The sequence below is a fragment of the Dreissena polymorpha genome, chromosome 10 (genome assembly GCF_020536995.1).
Source record: "Dreissena polymorpha isolate Duluth1 chromosome 10, UMN_Dpol_1.0, whole genome shotgun sequence".
NCBI lineage: Eukaryota > Metazoa > Mollusca > Bivalvia > Myida > Dreissenidae > Dreissena > Dreissena polymorpha.
The window spans coordinates 7,132,560-7,155,630 of NC_068364.1; the positions used below are offsets into that span (position 1 = coordinate 7,132,560).

The window sequence follows — 23,071 nt, forward strand, 5'->3', positions numbered from 1 at the left end:
CAAGTTTCCTTGACTATATAGGAAAAAAAATGAAAATTTGTTCAGGGTATTTCAGAACCACAGATAGAAATGGGCTTAGATATTGAATTTATTCTCGTAATTAAAAGTGAGAAGTATATAAAGTGCATGTATTTATTTTATATCTAGAAATGTTCAATTTATTTCATTATTAAGAAGACTGTCTTTCTTATGAAAATTAGAATAAATGTTTAGAGCAAAATCTTCAATGTTGACAAATCCTCCTATATAATTTACTTTAGGGTAATATTACATCTTACTTTTCCTTTCGAAAGGGTATTTCGCAAAGGCAAACGCACCAAGGAAAACTATTCAAATATCACTTTCACAGATAAAAACTAAAACTTTGGTAAAGTTTTTGCCAACTTTTCAAACTATCTGGAACAGCAAACATATAGCAATTTTTCCCAGAAAGGACCCGACCCATAAAACATTTTTGAAGCAATTAGCCCCTGCTAGTTTCCATAACTGCCTCTTATCTTGGCCTCTTTACCATTTTCCGCTCAGAGGCAAAGTGAAAATGTCTACATGCAAACCAGCATAAAACCAGAACAGCCTGTGAGCATCCCGCAGTGTTATCAGGTTTTCTGCTGTTTGCTGTTCATCAGTATCGTAAGGGAAAAATGAAACATTTACAACTTAAATCTAGTAAGAAATTTCTGTAATTTAACCCTTTACCACTTAGATACTTATTTTGACGCATTTGTATTTCCATATAAAGTTAAATATACTTAAATACCTTTCTTACTAAATTCAAGTTTCAATGGCTTCATTTTCAACCCTTAGTTACTGATGAGCAGCAAACAACATAAAACCTGAACAGACTGTGAGTTACTCGCAGGCTGTTCTGGTTTTATGCTGGTTGCAAAAGCCATTTTCACTTTCTTTCTTATGGGGGAAAGGATAAATTTGATTTTCTAAGGGCAACAAACGCGTTCAAATGTGTATCTGAATGGCCAAGGGTAATACCTGGTTCAGCTGGCTTGAAGAGTTCGTCCTTCAGGTGTGGCAGGAAGGTGCTGATACGGTCCCAGGTGAGCCGCCACAGTTGACTGTCCACCTCTCCCCCAGACGACTGGAATATCTTCGCCGTGTCCATCACTAGCAACATGTTCTTTAAGGACTCTGGGATGGCCTCAGCCTGTGATGGATATCGAATGGCAAGATGTTTTATCTATTTGTGGTATTTACAAATTGGTGCTGGTTACTTGTTTTGGTAATAAGTAAATAATTATTTCCAAAAAAATTGATAAATCATTTGTGCCTTGTTTGTTTATTCGTTTAGTCTGTCTCTCTTTCGTCCGTCAGCTTGTCTGTGCATCCTTAGATTCTTAATTCATCAATAAATTGTTTATTTATTATTTATTGCTGTTTAATTGGTAAGTAGATAATAATGTTAAAAAGTTATTATAAAAAATTGTACTCCATGATGTAATAAACAAATACTGTTGCTATCAAATATTTTACTATTTTTTTTGTACTTCTGTGTCGACAGAGGTTCTTTTTTTAACTTTACCAAATGTTTGCTTGTCTTACCAGCAGGTCACCCCTGTCAGCATGCATGTACTTGTCCATGAAGTCCAGAATGGTGAGCCAGAGGGCTGTAAATGTGCTCAGGGTCAGGAGAGGGGTCAGATGCTGTAGGAACACCTGAAACCATAGCAACAGGCATCATATCATGGGTTTTAAAGGAACTGTTGGACAACTGCATGTAGGTAGATCACAAGAAATCCTATTGACAGCATAACAAGACCAGGTTTTTTTCAGTCCTTTGGGGGAAAAAAACACTTCTTGCTTCACATGGGAATTTTTAATTCTGAAATTTGTCCAATAACGTAACTAAATACCAAATACATGTACATGTATATCAGAGAAGTCATCGTACAACTTTGTGTATGAGGTATTTATTTTTTTGATTTTATAGAAATTACTTAAATGCAGAACATTATCAAAATTAATTAATTATTTTGTTGCCATTACATTATGAGTGGGAATTTGTTTCCATTAATTGGGAAATATAGTTGCATTTAGCTTTGGAAAAGTGTTAAATATTCTGAACCAAATGAAAAGTGGAAAAAGACCTGATCAAGAAATACTAAAAAGACAACATTTAACAACCATCAATAAAAACATCCAATGAAGACAAGATACCAGGACATCATATATGCCTCATTCCGGGAAAACTGGACTTCATACATGTGGGTAAAGTGTCATCACAGTCTGTGCAGTCTGCTAATCCGGGTAGACAATTTTCGCATACAAATAATTTTTTATTTAAAAGAGACTTAAACAAACCTTAAACCTTAAACAAAAAATCCAAAAAAATGGAAAGCGCATCCCTGATCAGCATGTGCAGAATGCACAGGTTAATCTGGCTTTACACTTCACACAGATGCATTTAGCCCAGTTTTCCCAGAAAAAGGCTAATATCAAGTCAATGGCAGTGCGTACCTTACAAAGAAGGGTCAATACATCCTATCAAGACATCCTATCAAGTCAAGGGCATTCCATACCTTACAAAGAAGGGTCAATACATCCTATCAATACATCTTATCAAGTCAAGGGCAGTGCGTACCTTACAAAGAAGGGTCAATACATCCTATCAAGACATCTTATCAAGTCAAGGGCAGTGCGTACCTTACAAAGAAGGGTCAATACATCCTATCAAGACATCCTATCAAGTCAAGGGCATTCCATACCTTACAAAGAAGGGTCAATACATCTTATCAAGTCAAGGGCAGTGCGTACCTTACAAAGAAGGGTCAATACATCCTATCAATACATCTTATCAAGTCAAGGGCAGTGCGTACCTTACAAAGAAGGGTCAATACATCCTATCAATACATCTTATCAAGTCAAGGGCAGTGCGTACCTTAGAAAGAAGGGTCAATACATCCTATCAAGACATCCTATCAAGTCAATGGCATTCCATACCTTACAAAGAAGGGTCAATACATCTTATCAAGTCAAGGGCAGTGCGTACCTTACAAAGAAGGGTCAATACATCCTATCAATACATCTTATCAAGTCAAGGGCAGTGCATACCTTACAAAGAAGGGTCAATACATCCTATCAATACATCTTATCAAGTCAAGGGCAGTGCGTACCTTACAAAGAAGGGTCAATACATCCTCTCAATACATCTTATCAAGTAAAGGGCAGTGCATACCTTACAAAGAAGGGTCAATACATCCTATCAAGTCAAGGGCATACCTTACAGAGAAGGGTCAAGTCATCCTATCAAGACATCTTATCAAGTCAATGGCAGTGCATACCTTACAGAGAAAGGGTCAATACATCATATCAAGAGATTCTATCAAGTCAAGGGCATTCCATACCTTACAAAAAAGGGTCAATACATCCTATCAAGACATCTTATTAAGCAAAGGCAGTGCATACCTTACAGAGAAGGGTTAATACATCCTATCAAGTCAAGGGTATTCCATACCTTACAGAGAAGTGTAGATGCCCTCATGCGTGTCTCCTCCATACCAGAGGGGTCCTGAGTGTTGATGTTCTCCAGTAGCTTGGTCAGCAGTGGGAACAGGATCTGAAATGTATCATTTTTGCATGAGCCACATTCTGTGTGTAAAGTGATGTCCCAGATAAGCCTGAGCAGTCCACACAGTCCAAAAATTTACGCTTTGATGGGAGTTCCTTTAATCAAAAAAATCCATAACGGCATAAAGCTGTGTCCCTGATAAGCCTGCATAGACTGCACAAGCTAATCTGGGACGAATCTTTATGCACATGCATTACGCCCAGTTTTCCCAGATCAAAACTCCCACCTTAAGGTCTGCATTAATGAAATAACACACCGTGATATAAACTTAACTTGAAACCATCCTTGATGAACAAAGAAAACATGAGCAGTAAAGTTGCACCATTTTATTTATGATACATCATTTTCTTAATTTAAGGCTATGGAACACATAATAACTTACTTTATTAAAGCACGCCTCCCACTCAATGGCTGACAGTGTTTGGAGATCATGCACCAACAGAGCCCTCTGTAAGTAGGTCAACGCCTGCCCTCTAACCTGCTTTCTTGAGTCACAACACAGCCTAGCTATACCTATAACAAGAGGTACTTCATGAGACAACACAATCTTTATTTGAGATTTCAAAACCTCCAAAAATATCATTTTTCTTTAAATTAAACTGTTATTATATTATTTCATATGATGATGAACAACACAACGAGTCACCAAAACAAAAAAGTATGTATAAATTCAGATGAAGAACAACATAATATTAAACAACACTGAAATGTTCATGAAATGTTCATCATCATGAGTAAATTTATGATGCCTGACAAGTCGATGTTTTGCATCTTATATAGAAATACAAAGACTTCAAACATAGCAAAGGATAACCAGGGCAGTGACTTTCATCCAGGTACTCCTGTTTACCCCCACAGCACTAGACCACAGCAAAAGTTAATATTTTGCTTTAAAGTCTTTAAAGCTAATTATTGAAGCTTATATCCAAAGTATGTACCAACTTTTGAGAGTCTAGCAAGTTATTAAGGTACACATTCACACACACAGGTAGAGAAAGTACATGATGGTACCTTGGAGCAGAGGACACCAGCATTTGATCCACAGGGACTCTGAGCCATCATCACCCCTGGCTCCAGGCTCCCTGGTGCCCTTGTTCTCTTCGGACCAGGACATGAAGATGTTGCTGGCCCGTGTGTGAAGTGTGTGCATCAGGTCCAGCAGCTGAAAACAGGAGACCATCTGATCATGCCGGGTTTATCTGGCCTTAATCCCTTTCCCACTTAGAAGCAAAGTGAAAATGGCTATGTGCAAACAGCATTAAACCAGAACAGTCTGCGAGTAACTCGCAGTCTGTTCAGGTTTAATTATTATATAAGGTTTGGAAATGAATAGTTAAAAAAGGCCCGCCATTACGAACAAAGAAACAGATGTCTAGACACACACAAAAACCATCTTACAAACCGTAAAGGCAACATTAATGAAGTTTCCACAAGTTGTAAATTTAAAAGTAAATTCAAAAAAATGTTGTAGGCCATGTACTTCAACCGGTAAATGTGAAATAGATCTTAGAGTAAAATTATTATTTAATCAATTATATAAAAACAAATAAGCACAGCAAAATCAAACAAATACATTATTTGACAAAACGTTTAATCATAAAATGTTTAAAACATGCTTTAGATCAAATTATAATATTATCAACAACAAAAAAACACTATCGATAAAAAAACGCTTCCAAATTTTTGCCTATACCGGTAAGTGCGACCTTGAACTTTTAGCAAAAGACACAGTTCTGACAAATAATTGTACTTGAAGTTAGCAAATAACTATAATATGACTATATAATGTCCTTTGACTTCTATTTTCAGAGTTCCATATATTCATAATTAATTAAAATCCCATTGTAAAAAGTGAAAAGTAAATTAATGTGTGAGTAAATGAAAAAAAATACTTGAAGTGTTCAATCAAAAACATCAACACAATTGTCAGACAGGTTCTCTCCCAAAAATTTCCTTACATGATTTGGTAAGATTTTCAACTTTTACCAGTGTTCCCTCTAAAAATTCTCCTAGCCACTTCTACAGGGTATTGGCGAAATTGTAAAGCGTATTTACTCAAATACCCCTCTTATTTGGTTATATACATGTATGTTTGGTTATATACATGTATGAGCCTTGTTCAGGGAAAATGGAGTTTAAGGCATGTATGTAAAGGGTCCTCTCTGATTAAGCCTGTGCAGTTTGCACAGGCTAATCAGGGACAATACTTTCCGCTTTTATGGTATTTTTCATTTAAAAGAAGTCTCTTCTGAGCAGAAATCCAGTTTGAGGCGGAAAATGTCATCCTTGATTAGCCTGTGCAGGGTTCGACATTAACTTTTTTTACAGCAAGACCGTCGGACCAGCTCCTCTTAATCCTCTTAAAATGTACTAGCCCGAACCTTATGTCTACTAGACCACAAATGACATAGCAAATGAACACAATTGTGTCATGTAACTGTTTAATCAGGATTTATCAGTAAATAATCAGTGAACACCAGATTTTTTTTATGCATAGAGTAAAACAATTAAATAAAACTTTTTTTGCTTTTCTCCGTCAAATTCAATTCATGGGAACTGACTTGATTTTCCATCTAGGATAAAATTGACGTTTTCGTGTTTCTTTATAATTACGTTTCGTGTCAGTTTAAGCATCGGATTCTTTTTTATTAACTGATTTGTCGGACGAAAATCCGAACTTGAACAAAGCCATTCTTTAAATTACATTCTCTTGTTTGCTACGCAAAAATGTTTACATTGACGATACCGATTTTCGATAGAAGTCGTAAATCATGCTCTACAGTTTTACGACACTCTAGAAAATCATTAATATTCATGACAACTTGACCAATGGAAACAAGCAATTTCAGCAGGAAGCTCTCCTTTGCGTCTAAAAATAGCAATGAATCATGTGAATGCTCCGCGTTTATTTAAATACACTAGTTTTGTTTTAATGTAAATAACGGATACGAGAGTAATTTTACACATTAAAAATAAAGGTTTTCACAGCAGTTAGTTGTAATTATATGAATCAGTATAGATTTTTTTATGTACGACCAGTCGGACAAGCTAGCCCGCAGTTTTACTAGCCCGACCACTGATCTTACTAGACAATGTCTGTCGGACGTGCCTTAGTGTCGAACCCTGCTGTGCAAACTGCACAGGCTGACTCTGAGATGACCCTTTACGCACATGCATTAAACCCTTTTTTCCAGAGAGAACCCAAATGTACCTGTATAGAGAATGTTTACCCAGAGAGAACCCATATATACCTGTATGGAGAGTGTCTGCATCTCTGCGTCCATCTCATGCCCCTCGTCTTCCTCGTCTGACCCCTGGTTACCATGGAAATGACCTGGGGAGGAGCTGGACTTCTTCATGTTCCCGCCACCCTTCTTCGTTTTGTGTTTGGACTTGCGGTCCCGGGGATTCCTTGGTACTGACACCTTGCGTCTGTGACCTGGCAATGAGATGCATCATCATTCATATCATTGTTGTCATCTTCCTCATCCTCACCATCATCATCAAAATCATCATCATCATCATAGTTCATTTTATCATGATAATATTTTACAGAAAATGTTATGTTTAAATTACAAACAGACAATAGAGAATTTTGCAATTTCTTAACACTGTGGACATTTAGAATATAGAATATATATTTATATATATTATTAAGAAAATATATTATTTAGCTCCTCTTAAATTAAATATTCTTGGACTTCACTCGCAAAACACATACATATTATCAAAACCTAAAATTTGTACATTCTATAATGCAGTACTCTTTTATATCAAAGCACTTAGATAACTCTATCACAGTGAACACAACAACAATATAAAAATTCTGTAATCATCAAAAGCCTGAAGAACCTATGATTTATGAATGATGCCTTTGCATGTGAGCATGCAGCAATCAAGTTATTTAAACAAAACACAACAATCCTGAAATCAGCAACTGCCTCATCAGCTTACCACCATTCAGCGAGGCCTCAGCGAAGGACCTTATGGCGTGCACACAGCTCTCAAAGTTGAGTGGGGTCACATGGGCGGCGTCTCTCACCAGGAATGACAGGGTCTCAGATGCTTTTAGCATGGAGCGGATATCACAGCACTGGATTGGCTCATTGAGCTCGATGCTGTACTGGTTGACTGGTGGCAGCCGCTTGTACTGCTCATCTTTGTGTACCTGTGTATGGTGGGGTGTGATCATCAGTGTTATCAACAAAGTCATCACCATCATCACAATTACCACCAGCACAACCAGCACAACATTCAAGAATGAAATTAAAACATGTGAAATGTCTGTACAAAACTAGACCGTGTTAATATTGTGATGAATACGCCTTACCTCTGCATGTAATTAATATATCCAAGTGTCATCATCATCGTACAGAAATAATACAAATACTACGATGACATTTTAACTAGAATAATTAATAAACAATGCATTTAATTTTGTATCTAGAATTGTGTAGGAGAATTTCATTTGACAGTTGTGTGTGTATACAAACAAAGACAGATGTTTATAGTGAACCCAGTGAACTCTTCTACCTCAACTTTGATGTAGGGGTGTGGAAGAAAGAAAGGGGGTATAATTACATAACATAATTAAATATGAACATTGTGATACACATTTTTCAATGCTAATACACAGATTTTTCGTAGGATACAAACAGTAAAAAGTACATATTACCGTACTTATGAATGTTTGGTTAATTATTTTTTAAAGCCACATTTACACTCTGAAAATGTTCATATTTTGCCCCAGATAGACTTCATGTCATTGATGTCTTCACACATGTCTACACACCAACACTGACTAATCCATGCAACATTTAACCAGCAGGTTACATTAATCATGAATAAGATAAGAGTTTGTCACTAAATGATGAATACCTGTTGACAATAGGCACTAAAGCACTTGTTGATAATTATTCTGTAAATGTCGGACTAAATTTGCACACAAAATGTTTAAGTTGCACACATTAGTTTTTATGTGTAATTGTAAACAAAAGGTAAATTACATGTACTTTATAAAAAAATAAAGCCATCCTAATCACAATATCTGCTCTTACTGTTGTACTTAATAATATTTATTCTTTAAAGATAAAAAAAGCACACAAAATGTAGGTGATGCACACAAAACCCTGTATATGTAACTCCTTTCAAAACAAACACAATCTGGAAAACGCAACAATATGCGCTGTAGTTTTTTGTGAATATTATAACCCAAGTTTGATGAAAATCCTACACTAAATGAAGACAGAGTTGCTGTAAGAAGAATGGGATGGATTGAAGCAGGCATGCTGGCACACTCGTACACACGCACAGAATAATGCCCACCATATCCACACACCTTTCCATCGTGGATAATATTGCATGCAAGTTTGAATGTTGAATGCCAAATAGTGTAGTAGCACTTTGCTTAAGATAAAGTCTACAGACAGACAACGGAACAGTCAACCATGGCACATCCAGTATAAATCTCTCTACTTCATTTCAGATGGTAGATGGTATAATGATTCTGAGGAGTTTCAACACAATTTGTTTACCTCTTGATTTGCCTAAAATTTAAAATAGTCTTACTAAGTGTCTTGCTCTTAGAAACACTGCATTAAGGACATACATACGCACATCATTTTATGTAAATCTTTTTTTCCCTATAGAATGTGAATAACCTAAATATATGTAATCAGTCATAAGTATATCCCTTTGAAAGACTGTGGGTAAAAAATTGGTGAAAAATTGCTGATTTGTTTATTTGTTTTTAATCACTCTATAATCACATAATCACAGTTTCAAAAGAAATAGCAAATTTAAAATCTGCATAAAAGCCAACTTTGTTTGTGTTATATGGTAAAATCAAGCCAAAAAGATACTATTATCCTGGGATTTATGCCACCTGATGTTAAAATATGTAAGTATAACCATTCCAAAACAACGATTATGTACGTCAGTAAACAAGTAAGACAAAAAAAGGTTAATTTTTTCTTATCAATTTACTGTCACTTTTGCCCAATTTTCAGAAACTAATTTTCTAAATGATGTATCAATTTAAAATAAATTGTCTAATCAATTGTTTATTTAATTGAACAAGAACGGTGTCAGATGCTTTCACATCACATTAAACCATTTATCCATATTAAATGGGAAAAGTCCAATCTTATTTGGACAGAAAATACAGGCATACCCCACAGTTCACTTTATTACATCATGGAGCTCCAATGTGTTTTCTTCTGGAAACTGGCAAACATTTTTTTATGATTTTTTTTTTTAAAGCAAGAATTGCTTTAAGAGCACCGCATAATGGGTGTTATCGCTTGGCTACGGGTACAGTTTTGAATAAATGAAAGCTTGTCAGATTTTTTCTTTTTTTTAGAGGTCACAGTGACCTTGACCTTTGACCTAATGACCCAAAAATGGGTGTGGCGTGTAGAACTAATCTTTCATTTAAGAACCAATGTTCAAAAGGTTAACAAAATTTTAAGGTTTTAGCACGACTCGGACGGCAGACGACACAACACGAAGAGCTGGCTATGAAAATACCTCGGGTTTCCGAAAACAGCCAAGCTAAAAATGGAAGCCATTCGTGTTCATTTTGCTTTAAGTCGAGAGGTGAAATATCATTTTAGGCTCCAATCAAGCTCTTACCAGCATCCAGCTGCCGTTCTCTGGTATGGCCCGCACCTCAAACTCCCCGTGCGAGGCAGATGGCCGGTTCCTGATCTCAAACTCACTGTCTGAGTTGTAGTCCCTGTCGCCCCCGGTAACCGCACCACTTCGGGAGGACACCTCGCTGTCACTCTGAGCCTCTGGCAAGGAGAAATAACAAACAGAGTATAGCAAGTGGTTGGGGTAGAATATTGATTTTATTTCACTTATGATCAATATCTTTAAAAGAAATATGTACAGATCACAAAACTTCATGATAAGTCAAAAATGTAATTAAAAAAATAATCTGGCATCATTTCTTAACTGGATGATTCTGGGTACCAATAAAATTGTGAAAATTTACAATTAATGTGGCTGAAAAAAGCTGTAACTTTCTTTGGTTCAAATTTTAAGCATCACAATATATGAAACAGATCAGCATCAGTCAACTTATTGTTCAGCCTTTTTTGCTATCCATTTAAACTAAAGAATAAGCCACTAATAACTCAAAATCTTTTATCGGAGCTCAAGTTATGTTGTTCAAATATGATTACATCAAATCTATTGCATACCTGCATCTCTCAGACCCTCTGGAAGGTTGACCCCAGAGTTGACCTGTAGCACTGGTGGGGGATCAACACCCGCCCCCACAACTTCGAGAAGCGTAAACAGGTGGTACCAATCTACGGACTGGTGGATGTTAGCCGCATTAGTCCTCAGCATTTCATGGAGTCCGTAGGCGACCTGCTGACATATACTGACACTGTGGACCACCTGGGGTTTCATCATTAACAGAATCTGTGCTGAGGATAACACTAGAGGGGCAATGTCCTCGCGTCGTAACAGACGTATAGAAATTCTTAGCAGACCGACAACTGCCCTCTCTACCATGAAGGTGTGGTGGGGAGCGTTGACTATGAGACTGTATATGTGCTCCTTTACTGAATCCCAAACTGGCGTGACACGATCTCTGGAATGTAGAAGGAACTTTTAATGTTGATGATGGTCAAAGAGAATGGACGGTTTAAAAAAGAAATATTATTGATAGTCTGTTAAGTTTTGAATTCAGATAAGGTTTATTTTTTATGATTATGTTTATTTATAAAGATTTATGAAACATAAACTACCGTGTATAGCTGCATGAGCTAAAGGTTGACAATGACTGACACTGGACAAAAGCTCACCACGAGCACTTTGTGCTCTTAAAGCTTAGGTGGGCATAACGATCTATTGAAAAAATAATAACAAAACAAAATTATAGATAATCTGATACAAGTCAGTATGGACATATCACATTGAATCACTTAAATTTGTATATTTTCCACTTTTATGCTTGATTCAGGAAATAAATAAAAGCTTACCATGAGATTAAAATAAAGTTAAAAAGTTATTTCTGTCACATCATACTCAGTTTTACCGATAATAACATGTTACCTGTTTTGCAGTATACAGGTGATGAATTGTTCAAAGAAAAAGACAGCTGCGTCCTCATCATAGTTTGTGCCCATGGAATCATGAGCCTCAGGGCCCTGCGACGTGAATATCAGTGCCTGCAAAAATAATGAAAATAGTGCTGACAATCAAGCTGAATGGGTTTGATTTTTTACCATTTGGAGAATAGGCAGAAAAGGTTTAAGATTTAACTGAAATGATGAAAGCTTTATCTGAAGGGTTCTGACATAACTATGAAGGGCTTTAATATTTAACTTAAGAGCTTTGAAATTAAACTGCTGAAGTTCTTTACAATTCACTGAAAGGCTTTAAGACGTACCTGAATTGCTTCACAAATGGACTGAATTGATATAAAATTTAACTGAATTGCTTTTAGATTTAACGCGAGGACTTAAACATTGAAATGAAAGGCTTTAAGATTTAACAGAGAGACTTTAAAATTTAACTTTAATTAACTTTAATTATTCACCTTGATCAGTTCGTGCAAGGACTCTTCTCTCAGGAACTTGCTGTCCACAATGAGCTGCTCCAGCTGGCACTCCCGTATACACCTGGTCGCAACTTTAGTTGCCTCAGCCTCCTCAGCAGTGGGTCCCTTGCTGGTAGCAGACTCCGTCATCGTGAAGTACGAGTAGAAACTGCTGAGGACCCCGGTATCTGATCGCTGATTGGTCCCCTGGCTCTCTTCCTTTACGAGGCAGATCTTACCAGAGGGGTGGATGAAATCTTCCACCTAGAATTCAGGATTAAATATGCTGTATTTAAACAATCACCCGCATTTCATACTAAACCAATCTTTCAGTTATGTATTACAAAGATAGGGAGATGAAAAGCCAAGTGTTTGAATTTTCATTCATTAAAGCTGCATTCAGACAGGATAACCCACTCACCTAATCTTTTTTCATACCCCAATTAATCAAATAAGTATTAAAATTAAAACTACACTACTTTTCACTAACTATTTGCACAATAAAAAAAAATAATACAGAAACCTTCAAAATGTTGATGGTCATTCAAGAAAAACATTACTACATTGTTAATCCAACATTCCAAATCATGAAAACTGTAGCCCCTTTTCATGTTGGAAAGACGCTATGAGGTAAATCAACTTTTTATCCAGAATTAACACAATTTCCACACAAGTGAAAAATGATAAAATTTAGTGTATATAAAACATATTACTATCATAGATGTTTTACACGTCAGGGCTCTTACTTGTGTAACTGACATATTCTAGCAACCCTAATTTTAGTAATTTTGCCATCTGTTGAGTCATCATTTTGATAAGAAACACTACGTTTGTGATAATGTTTTGATATTATTCAGAAAATACATTTGCATAAAGGCTGATAAACGCCACCATATTGTTTCCAAATAACCATTTGCAAAACTTTTCTTATACGAGTAATTTTTCCAATTTTTTTCTTCTACAAAATCTTAATTTCATGATTTTTAACTAATACTGGTAATCAACATTCATGTGTTATAATTTACTCAATAAGAAGACATTCATAAGAAATTTGTCATAAATTCCAAAAAGGAATGGCTGAATCTCTAGGATTGGTTGAAACTATAGCAAAGAAGAATTGACTTGGTGAAAACATGATAAATGAGTTTGTCTAAGGATATTTAAAATAGGATATAAACAAAATTGGCTGAATATATGTACCAAGTGCTATTCTTAACCACAGAAATATTTAACCAAAAACTGCAAACTCAATCTTTGATTTACAAGTTGCAACTTATCGACAATTAAAAGAAAAAGAATCGCTCAAAGCTCAGCTTAAAAGAGGCAGGATGGAAAGTCATAATAGTCTGGTGACATTTTCAAACAATTTTCTACATTCAACAGATTTCTTTGTCTAATACTTTATACTAATAAAGGTTTAAGGGTTATCTTTTCTATTTTCATAGAATACTAGCAAAGTGCTATAGCACGCTAAATCAAGATTGTTCCCTTGGGAAATTATTGATTTACACACTACATAAATATTTTAACTTTTTATCAGTCAAATACCTCAATCATGCTCTTTGGCAGCAGTTTAGCACGGTACAGCTGTAGCATGCAGTCTAGAATGTTCTTCCATCCCTCCCTCAGGATGTCGCCATGACGATGTGCCAGGGTAAACACCGTCCGCGCCGCAAGCTGGGCCTTGTTGTTCATACCAAACTGTATCGGGATGTTCTCTGGGGCCTGAACAAACATCAAATGAGCCTTGTTCTGTGCAAACTGGGCTAAATGCATATGCGTAAAGTGTCGTCCCAGATTAGCCTGTGCAGTCCGCACAGGCTAATCAGGGACAACACTTTCCGCCTAAAATGGATTTTTGCTTAGAAGAGACTACATTAAAACAAAAAATGTCATAAAAGCAGAAAGTGTCGTCCCTGATTAGCCTGTGCAGACTGCACAGGCTAATCTGGGACGACACTTTACGCACATGCATTATGCCCAGTTTTTTCAGAACGCGACTCAAATATAAGTCGAGCGTTGAGCTTGTAACTCATTAAAATAATTGTTATCTGAACACTTAAGAATTTAAAAGTAAAATCTATTGAAACTTTCAAGTATCTTACCTCTGCAGTGCTCAGAAGTGTTGTAAACTTGCAAAGGGAGATCACTAAGTTATCAAAGACGTCACTCATTCCATAGTGAGCTGATATCATGGCACACTTTCTGGAATCAGAATAAAAATGGTGTTGACTGTTAAAATCTGTATTATCTGCCAATATTAAGAGCTGAACCTTGGGCAATAAGTTTTCAATAATCTTATAAATTACTACATACTGAAGGGTTGTAGGGCAAACTAGAACTGTTATTTAGAGCATAGTTAAGGACCTATATCAGCTAATAGTCTGCATGAAAGATGGTCATCAGCTACAATATATTTACCAGGAGCTTTTTGTAAAACAATATTTGATATACAGCAAAGTAATACATTTGTTATATCTTTAAGAGTTCAGTTTCAAACTATTGGTTTTAGCTAAACGCTTTCTTTTGCTTATTGAGGCACTCTCAAGTCTGTTTTCCGGGCATAACCAATATATTTTGTCTTTAATGGAGATCCTGAAAACACTTCAGACTGGGAAATAAATCCATAACCTCCACTTGCTAATATACACCAGATTTCTCCACTTTGACAACATGACCTGCATATTACTTACCTGAACCCAGAAATAGCCTTGGCTATAATGGCTTCATCGGAAGATTTGTCAAACACGAATGAGAGAGCAGCGACAGTGGGTCCCCAGATCAGTGTGAACAGGTCATGGTCGAAGGCTCCCGTGGGGGCGTGGCGGAACACCCCGTCCAGAGTACCAGCCCTCTTCAGCATCACCTGAGCAAGTAATACGCCTCATTCTGAGGAAATTGGGCTAAATGCATGTGTGCAGTGTCGTCCCAGATTAGCCTGTGAAGTCCGCACAGGCGTATCAGTGGCCACTCTTTCAGCTTTTATGTAACCATTTGTTTAAACAAATTATCTTCTAAAAAAATCCAGTTAATGCAGAAAGTGTCCTTGAGGATTAGCCTGTGCTGACTGCACATGCACACATGCATTAAGCCCAGTTTTCCCAGAAAGAGGCTCAAATGAAATACATCAAAGTAATTAGAGACTACTTGGCTGGTATTTAATGCAGATTTAATTACAATTTTTCTAGCTTAAGTTTTGTATAGTTATCAAATGGGACTGTATGGACCAGTCAAAACTTTGGATTTAAGTTGGACTTAAGCAGGCAAATAATTCATCTCAGGTGATGAGAGTCCACTGCAATATGCCAGTACACAATTTGACAAAAGTACCGATACAATAAATTATTCCCGTGGGTAAGGTGATCTCACAAAGGATCAAGCTAGGAAAGTCAATCAAAGAATTGCTAAGTAAAACAAGCACAGACCTGCGCCCAAATTCACCAAAACATTCTTAGACTTGACTCTTAAAATTAAGAATACTGTTAAACTGTACTGTTCTTCTAATTTGATAAATTTAATATGACATGGATGATAACACCTTTTACAATAAAATCTTCTTAAGAACAATTTATTTAAAACAAAAACATCATGTGTAGCCTTTATATTTTCAAACACTGAGTGTATTTTCTCTTTTCTAATTCTTTATTCTTATGTCTACGAACGGGTTTGTGAAACCAAGAAACTGTATAAATTGTGAGCAATTAAACCTTACCTTCCACAGGTAATTTTCCCTCACCAGCCCTGTGTGCTCTGATGGCATCACAATCTCCTCTGTTCTAAAATGACAATTGTCTATTTCATTGAGGCCAATCATTAAAAAAACATTTGTAACTGAGCATTTGTGTGAAGCAATATTTTAATACATACTTATTAAAGAAACTTATATTATACATATATATATAACACTGATATGCTTCTTAATCTTGCAGATTTTTTACCTGAAGCATTCATCAGAGAAAAGAAAAATATTTGTTAAATTTAAGAAAAATAGCTTTTTTTTCTTGTTTCTCATGTGCACTGAACTTACTTAATAGCATTATAGATTTCCAACAGCATTTCACTTTCAAAATCCTCACCACCGTTGGTTTTGGACAGATTTCTTTTAAATTGCTGAAACAAGACGACATGCATACTTCAAGTGAGGACATCCTAGTTTCTAGCTGACACACTACTAAATTATTAGGGATTTCGATGACTTTTTGGATATCCAATTATCCATTTCTGGGTTAATATTCAGATAGTAATTCAGTACCCAAATATAAGTATATAAATAATTATTACAAAAAATATCTCTTGTTATTAAGGCATGAAGTTTATGTTAATTGATTTTATCCAGAAAAGCTATAGGCCTCTGAAGGGGGTCCCCACACATTTCCAGACATATATTTATATTTATTCTTTATTATAGTCTCAATTACATACAACAGTACAAATATTTATATATATATAATAGACAATTGTATGTAACCTTTCTAAATTAGAAATCTCAGAGACATGAAATCAACAAACTCGCTTGATATAAAATTAAGGGATTAACAACAGATGGCGCTTTCACACACCAATAACATTTACATAGTTGAAAAACAAACAATCTATCATGCAAATTAGGTGCGCATGTCATTATAATAGCTGGCTAATTAACCAATTAACAAATGTCAATTATTGATATTTCAAGATCTCAAAAGTATTAATCTTAATTGTATGCTTAACATATTATTATAAGAAATAAGACCCTAAACATTCCAATGTGACCCAAAAATAAAAGATGTATGACTTTCCACATGGATTTGCTATACAATATACTAGACACACAAAACAAATTACAAGCGTTTTTTTAATTAATTTTGGTTCTTTTAATTTAATAGACAGCCATGATGACACTGTCCACACAAACAGTTATTTATCGCAACAAATGTGAAGACATTTATGTGATAAAACACTCTTATTTTACAAAAAAAAATAAAAAAATACAAGTTCAAATATGCATGGTATCATAGCAATACACAATGTGCTGAATATATGGGTCAATAGGAGAAATCAAGCAATATTGCATATTGTAATGTAGCAAAACTTTGGGTATAGATATAGTCTTTATATACTATAGTTTATATTATGTGGATTATTAACAGAGAGTTATTTGCTGGCTCAAACATTATATGATTGACCCATAAGCTTCTCACTCTGGTTAACATTGTCCACATTAAAATGAAATCACATCTGATGCCTTCTCTGAGTAATGGAATTATACTGAAATGAATCACAGAACAAACAATGTGAGGGGCATGAGGGTCACTTACCTCAAAAGTCATGGGTATATTCTGTTTCTTCACATTGTGATTGTGCTGGTCTACATTCAGCATGATAATGGCGTAGGAAAGTGTAAATGCTGCATCTGCATTGGCAAAGGGCTCACCGTTGGATTTCTGAAAGACACGTCTTTGAATTAAAGGCCAAGTAAAAAGAATATTTGGCTTCTCCATGAGGTATTCCATTTGTATATTGGTTCACCATTAATAACTGTCATTTGTTCTCTAAGCTTACTACACAATGGTTGAGCAAACACATGCAATGCAAACAGTGTATTAAGCATAGTTAAGACTTACAGGGAGGAATTCAGCAGAAAGGATGAGAAATAACAGATCACGTTTACAACAAGAGCACCGCATAACGGGTGCCACGCTCGGCTGCGAAAGCTTGTCAGAATTTTTTTTTTTAAGAGGTCACAGCGACCTTGACCTTTGACCTAGTGACCCAACAAGAGATGTGTTTGTCAGAAATACAATGCCCCCTACTGCACCGCATTGAAATAAAAAATTTATTTATCATTTGGTAGGTATTGAAATCATCTCCCTTTAAAGGTTATTACTTCCCTTAAATTTTGTCCAATCCAACCAGGGGGGGGGGGGGGGGGGGGGAGGGGGGAGGCTCTCACAGTCAATTATGACTATGTCAGACATCACTGACAACCAAGGCCTGTGGTTTAAAAGAGATCATAGCCAGAGTTAATCATGTATCTATGGACATAAGTCCACAGGTATGTTATGAACATCAAAGATATTATAATTATATCATTAAAAAAAAAAAATTGATAAATGAATCAATTGGGTTATAAATAATCAAAATAATACATCTGTACAGTAACTGTGAAAAGAAATTCAATTCTTGGTAAGGAAATATATAATATCCATAGAGACGGGCAGACACCAGAATATTGACAGAGATCAACGCAAATGTATATTATGTAACCTTAATGACATCGAGGATGAATTTCACTTTGTTCTTAAATGTCCTTATTATAATGATGTTAGGAATGCATTAATTCCGAAATATTATAGAATCCGGCCAAATATGTTAAAGTTTATTAAACTACTTAATAGCTCAAACAAAACTGTATTAAGAAAGCTAGCCATGTATTGTTTAACATGCTTTAAAATAAGAGAAAATGTCATATATATGTAGTGTTAAATAGAAATACATTTTTACAAAAAAATAAGGTCAGAAATATGTAATTATACCTATATTTGTAAACCTATATGCATAACATTGTGTGACCACTGTGAATTAAACCCATCCATGTACAATTCTCACGAAATATGTTCACGAACTATGTTTATTTCGTGTTTATTTAGATTATTTATTCTTTAAAATGATGTGTGTTTTTGTGTGTACTTCAACGCATGCTGTTATTTATATGTATGTTAATGACAATTAGCTTCACATGCTTAAGTCAAAAATAAACTATTCTGTTCTGTTCTGTTCTGTTCTGTATAATATGAGATTTATAATTATATAATTACTTCCCTTGAAAATAATTGTCTGTAACAAATCTCGATTTTTGGTAGCAAATAATTAAAAGCCACTTCCTTGACTGTAGATTCACCACTCAAAATATGCAGCTCCATGAGATACACATGCATGCCAAATATATAAAGTGGCTATGTTCAATAATTAATAATTTTCTCCCTTTTTAAAGCTTATTACTTCCTTTAAATCTGTATTTTTTACCGAAGAACGTAAATGATGACCTTGACCTTTTACCACAATATGTTTGTCAGAAACACAAAGCCGCCTACTGCGTCGCTTTTATTTATTTAACAAAAATATATACGTGGGCAGGTCAGATAACTATGTCCATTTAAAGCTTATTACTTCCCTTGACTTTGTTTTTTGCACCCTAGACCTTGAAGGATTATGTTCACCTTGAAATTTTACCACTCAAAATGTGCAGCCCCATGAGATACACATGCATGTCAAATATCAGGGTGCTATCTTCAATATTTAAAAAATTATGGCCAATGTTAAGGTTTTAGCACGACGCCTACGGCGGACAGCAAACGGCGGACGACGAGCTGGCTATGACAATAGATCGGGTTTTCTCCGAAAACAGCCTCGCTAATAATACATAAAAGAACCATCATTTTCACAATATCTTAATAACTCACATGCCAGTGGTCTGCAAAGTGTTCCATCACCATGGAGATGACCGGGGCCTCCCCAGGAAGTCTGAAGGCTTCCAAATACTGTCTGAGTGCCTCGTCTATACGCAGGTCTTCAAAGTGGAACGACCTGCAACCAGTCACAATATAAACATCATACAATATACAGTATATGAAACAGTAAATTCAACATGACATGGATTGAGTTACCCAACATAACACTGGCTATGTTACCCAGGTTATGTTTACTTGACTTTTCATACAGATAACCATGTGTTAGTATTATTTCTATTTGATTATCATTCTATTTAATTATCAAATATATAAAAGTATATACCAGAGTCCAGAGGGGGTTATCACATGGTAGTCAAAATGGCGACATCCATGCAGAGGCAAGTATTTTTCGCCGTTTTAAAACTGTTATTACTTGTTTTACTTTTTTAAATACCGCTCACTTTCCAGCCATATCAGCAAGAAAGTGACTAGCGTTTATTTCGTATTAATATTTGCTCTTTATCTCGACTTTACTCTTTGTGAAGTTTCTTAGCGGGGTGACCTAATTACAGCTGCACTAAGAAAATATGCCGGGAGAAAGGTCGAGATATAAATCAAATTTTTATACGAAATAAACGTTAACCACCTTTTTACTGATATGGCGGGAAAGTGAGCATCATTTTAAAATAAAACAGTAAAGTAATACAAGTTATATAAAAATGGCGAAAAATAACTGTCTCGGCATGGACGTCGCCATCTTGACTATCACGTGATTACCCCCTCTGTATAATGTCATGTTAACACTACCAATGTATCCCATGCTCATTCTTTTTGCAAGTTTTTTTTCAGAAAATCTAGAAGCCTATAACACATTCAAATTGCAATTGGGCAATGGGTCCCTTGCTAATTTCTATCTCTGTACAAAATATTGCATACTCAGTTTCGTACAGTGCATTTTAAAATAACTTTTTGGCTGATTGAAAATTATTTTTTGATTGCATTCTGAAGTGGAATGAATGTTTCCCACACCATCTGCTTACCGGCCTCAATTAGCAAGGCCATTCTACAAACGAAGTTAGTTTGTTTCCATCCCTGCATTACATTATATATAATCAAATAAGTGGGAGTATATTCATATATTATGAAGTAAAGAACACCATTAACACTGTAAAAACAAGACTATTGCCAAGCAATATATGTTCTTTACTGGCTCCACCTTTGTCAGATTTTTTTTATTAAAAAAAAAAATTATTAAAAATTATCGCAGGATCCAGAAAACCATCATTTTCAGCAGTATTTCTAGTCTATTTCTTGCCGTAGCAAACAGAATTTTTGTCGTAGGAACAAAATGAAATGACGTGCATAATGTCCATATTGCCATCTATTCATGTTTCAAGTTTCATTAAAAATATGAAGAACTTTTAAGTTATCGCAGGAGCCAGAAAAGTGTGACAGACAGACAGACTCACAGACAGACAGACGCACAGAGCGCAAACCATAAGTCCCCTCAGGTGAAACTGGTAGGGGACAAAAACAAACAGAAAACGCTTACTTGACAAATGCCTCAAGCAGCTGCGAGTTACTTCGTTTTGTGATGAACTCCCCGAGCACTTTCTTGTCAATCTTAGGGTTGCCCCGTATAAAGGTCACGACCTCTCCAGGCTCCAAAGGGTCCGCTAGCAGACCCTGTTCCTGTAGATAGCTTATACCTTTGCCTGGCTTCTGGTTAAAGTACTCTGTGCCCGTGTTGTATACCTATACAAACATAAACAACAATTACTCATTTAGATGGCAACCTATCAACAAAATAAATAAAATATAGGTCTTGGTCAATTTGGCAAATTTTACATAATTTAAGGGCAATAATTTAGAAGTGCTTCATGAGCTGGTAATCATAATTGGGCAAGATTTTGCACCGACCATTATTGTGACTAAGTTTGATTATGATACAATAAAAACTATTTGAGTTAAAGGGGAACAAGTTTAAATTTGCCTATGTGTCATAATGCAAGGATCATAACTCAGATGTGCTTCAGACGAACTGGCTTGTTTTAAAATTTGGTGGAGATTATATGCCCACAAATAAAACAATTCAGAGGAGCTTCAAGCCATCTGGCTATTTATCCAACTTCTCCAAGAAATCATACCAACAAACATTAAAACTAAGTTTGATGACAATAAAAACTATTTGAGAGCTAACAAGGTTAAATGTGCCCATTTAGCTATAAAAAAGGGCCATGATTTAGAATTGATCCAGGCAATCTCTTTGGTTATTGAATAACAATCATGATATTATGGCCCCAATCAGTATAACCAAGTAGCATGAGGATCTGATTTAAACTGTTAGAAATAGAGGGCAGACACACATAAGTTTGTTAATTTTCTGTAATTAAACGGCCATAATTCAGATGTGATTTATTGCTAGCAAATTTTGATGTGATATTATGCGTAAAGATATTATCAGCAAGTTTGACGATGATAGTATTTTAAGTATTTAAGTTCAAGAAAGTGGACAATGTAAGTTTTGCCCATTTTTTATTTAAAAATTCAAGAGTCATAAATTAGAATTTCTTCAAGTTTTCCTTGTTGGTTATAAAACTAAGCCGTAATATATGCCTACAAAATTGTCACCTTGTTTCATGATGATCAGATTGAAACAAAAATTAACAGAGAGTGCCCCATTGTCCGCCTGATGCAGGTGTTGATATAATACACCCCATCCTTTAAACAGGTGTTTAAAATGGAGAATACCGGTATGTGAACAACTTATATATAGACAACAGAAGCTCTGAGAAGGCCAGCACAGTTCAAAACTAGATGTTTGCTTCCACAACAAACGCATAGTATGTCTCTATCATGACTGCAAACCTGGTAATATTGCCTTCAAGACATTGCATGGTGATAGCGGTCAACAATCTTCTAAATGTATCTCTGTATCCATTTTGACCATCACCATTATATTACAGCTTTCATATGCAATAGGCCTGTATCTGCAGTCTGTCTGCAGAATTGATCTCAGGGCTACAGCAACATGATTGATCCAGTGACCTTGGACCTACTAAACCAACAAGAGATGTGTTTGTCAGAAACACAATGCCCCCTATTGCGCTGCTTTGAAGCCAAACATTTGACCTTTGACCTTGAAGGATGACCTTGACCTTTCACCACTCAAAATGTGCAGCTCCATGAGATACACATGCATGCCAAATATCAAGTTGCTATCTTCAATATTGAAAAAGTTATTGCAAAACTTTAACCTTGACTTTAACCAAGGTTAAAGTTTTGGGACAGAATGACAGACAGACAGACAGAATGACAGACAGACAGGCCAAAAACAATATACCCCCGATCATTCCATCCGAGGGCAAAAAAATCAATAGATATCTTTTCTTCACAACAATCACAATATCATACAAATATAACAGCTCAACAATTGTAAGTGTTCAATATATTGAGCACAAACCAAGTATGAGTGGACTAACAAACACATGGATGGATAGGGAAAAT

The 23,071-nt window shown here is 35.7% G+C and overlaps 1 protein-coding gene across 3 annotated transcripts in view; it reads right to left on the reverse strand.

Moving 5' to 3' along the window:
• Positions 1 to 23,071, reverse strand: part of LOC127848863 (Golgi-specific brefeldin A-resistance guanine nucleotide exchange factor 1-like) — a 59,298-nt gene that overhangs the window by 9,562 nt on the left and 26,665 nt on the right. For all 3 annotated transcript variants that reach the window (XM_052381527.1, XM_052381526.1, XM_052381525.1), the window contains exons 16-34: positions 21,117 to 21,319; positions 19,577 to 19,700; positions 17,432 to 17,557; positions 16,162 to 16,244; positions 15,847 to 15,910; positions 14,828 to 15,000; positions 14,240 to 14,339; positions 13,683 to 13,859; positions 12,135 to 12,398; positions 11,648 to 11,763; positions 10,786 to 11,183; positions 10,214 to 10,374; positions 7,535 to 7,748; positions 6,832 to 7,019; positions 4,592 to 4,742; positions 3,963 to 4,093; positions 3,467 to 3,568; positions 1,555 to 1,668; positions 988 to 1,159 (exon numbers count right to left, since the gene is read on the reverse strand). In XM_052381527.1, the coding sequence (XP_052237487.1) occupies positions 988 to 1,159; positions 1,555 to 1,668; positions 3,467 to 3,568; positions 3,963 to 4,093; positions 4,592 to 4,742; positions 6,832 to 7,019; positions 7,535 to 7,748; positions 10,214 to 10,374; positions 10,786 to 11,183; positions 11,648 to 11,763; positions 12,135 to 12,398; positions 13,683 to 13,859; positions 14,240 to 14,339; positions 14,828 to 15,000; positions 15,847 to 15,910; positions 16,162 to 16,244; positions 17,432 to 17,557; positions 19,577 to 19,700; positions 21,117 to 21,319 (3,061 nt within the window). The remainder of the gene's footprint in view (positions 1 to 987; positions 1,160 to 1,554; positions 1,669 to 3,466; positions 3,569 to 3,962; positions 4,094 to 4,591; positions 4,743 to 6,831; positions 7,020 to 7,534; positions 7,749 to 10,213; positions 10,375 to 10,785; positions 11,184 to 11,647; positions 11,764 to 12,134; positions 12,399 to 13,682; positions 13,860 to 14,239; positions 14,340 to 14,827; positions 15,001 to 15,846; positions 15,911 to 16,161; positions 16,245 to 17,431; positions 17,558 to 19,576; positions 19,701 to 21,116; positions 21,320 to 23,071) is intronic.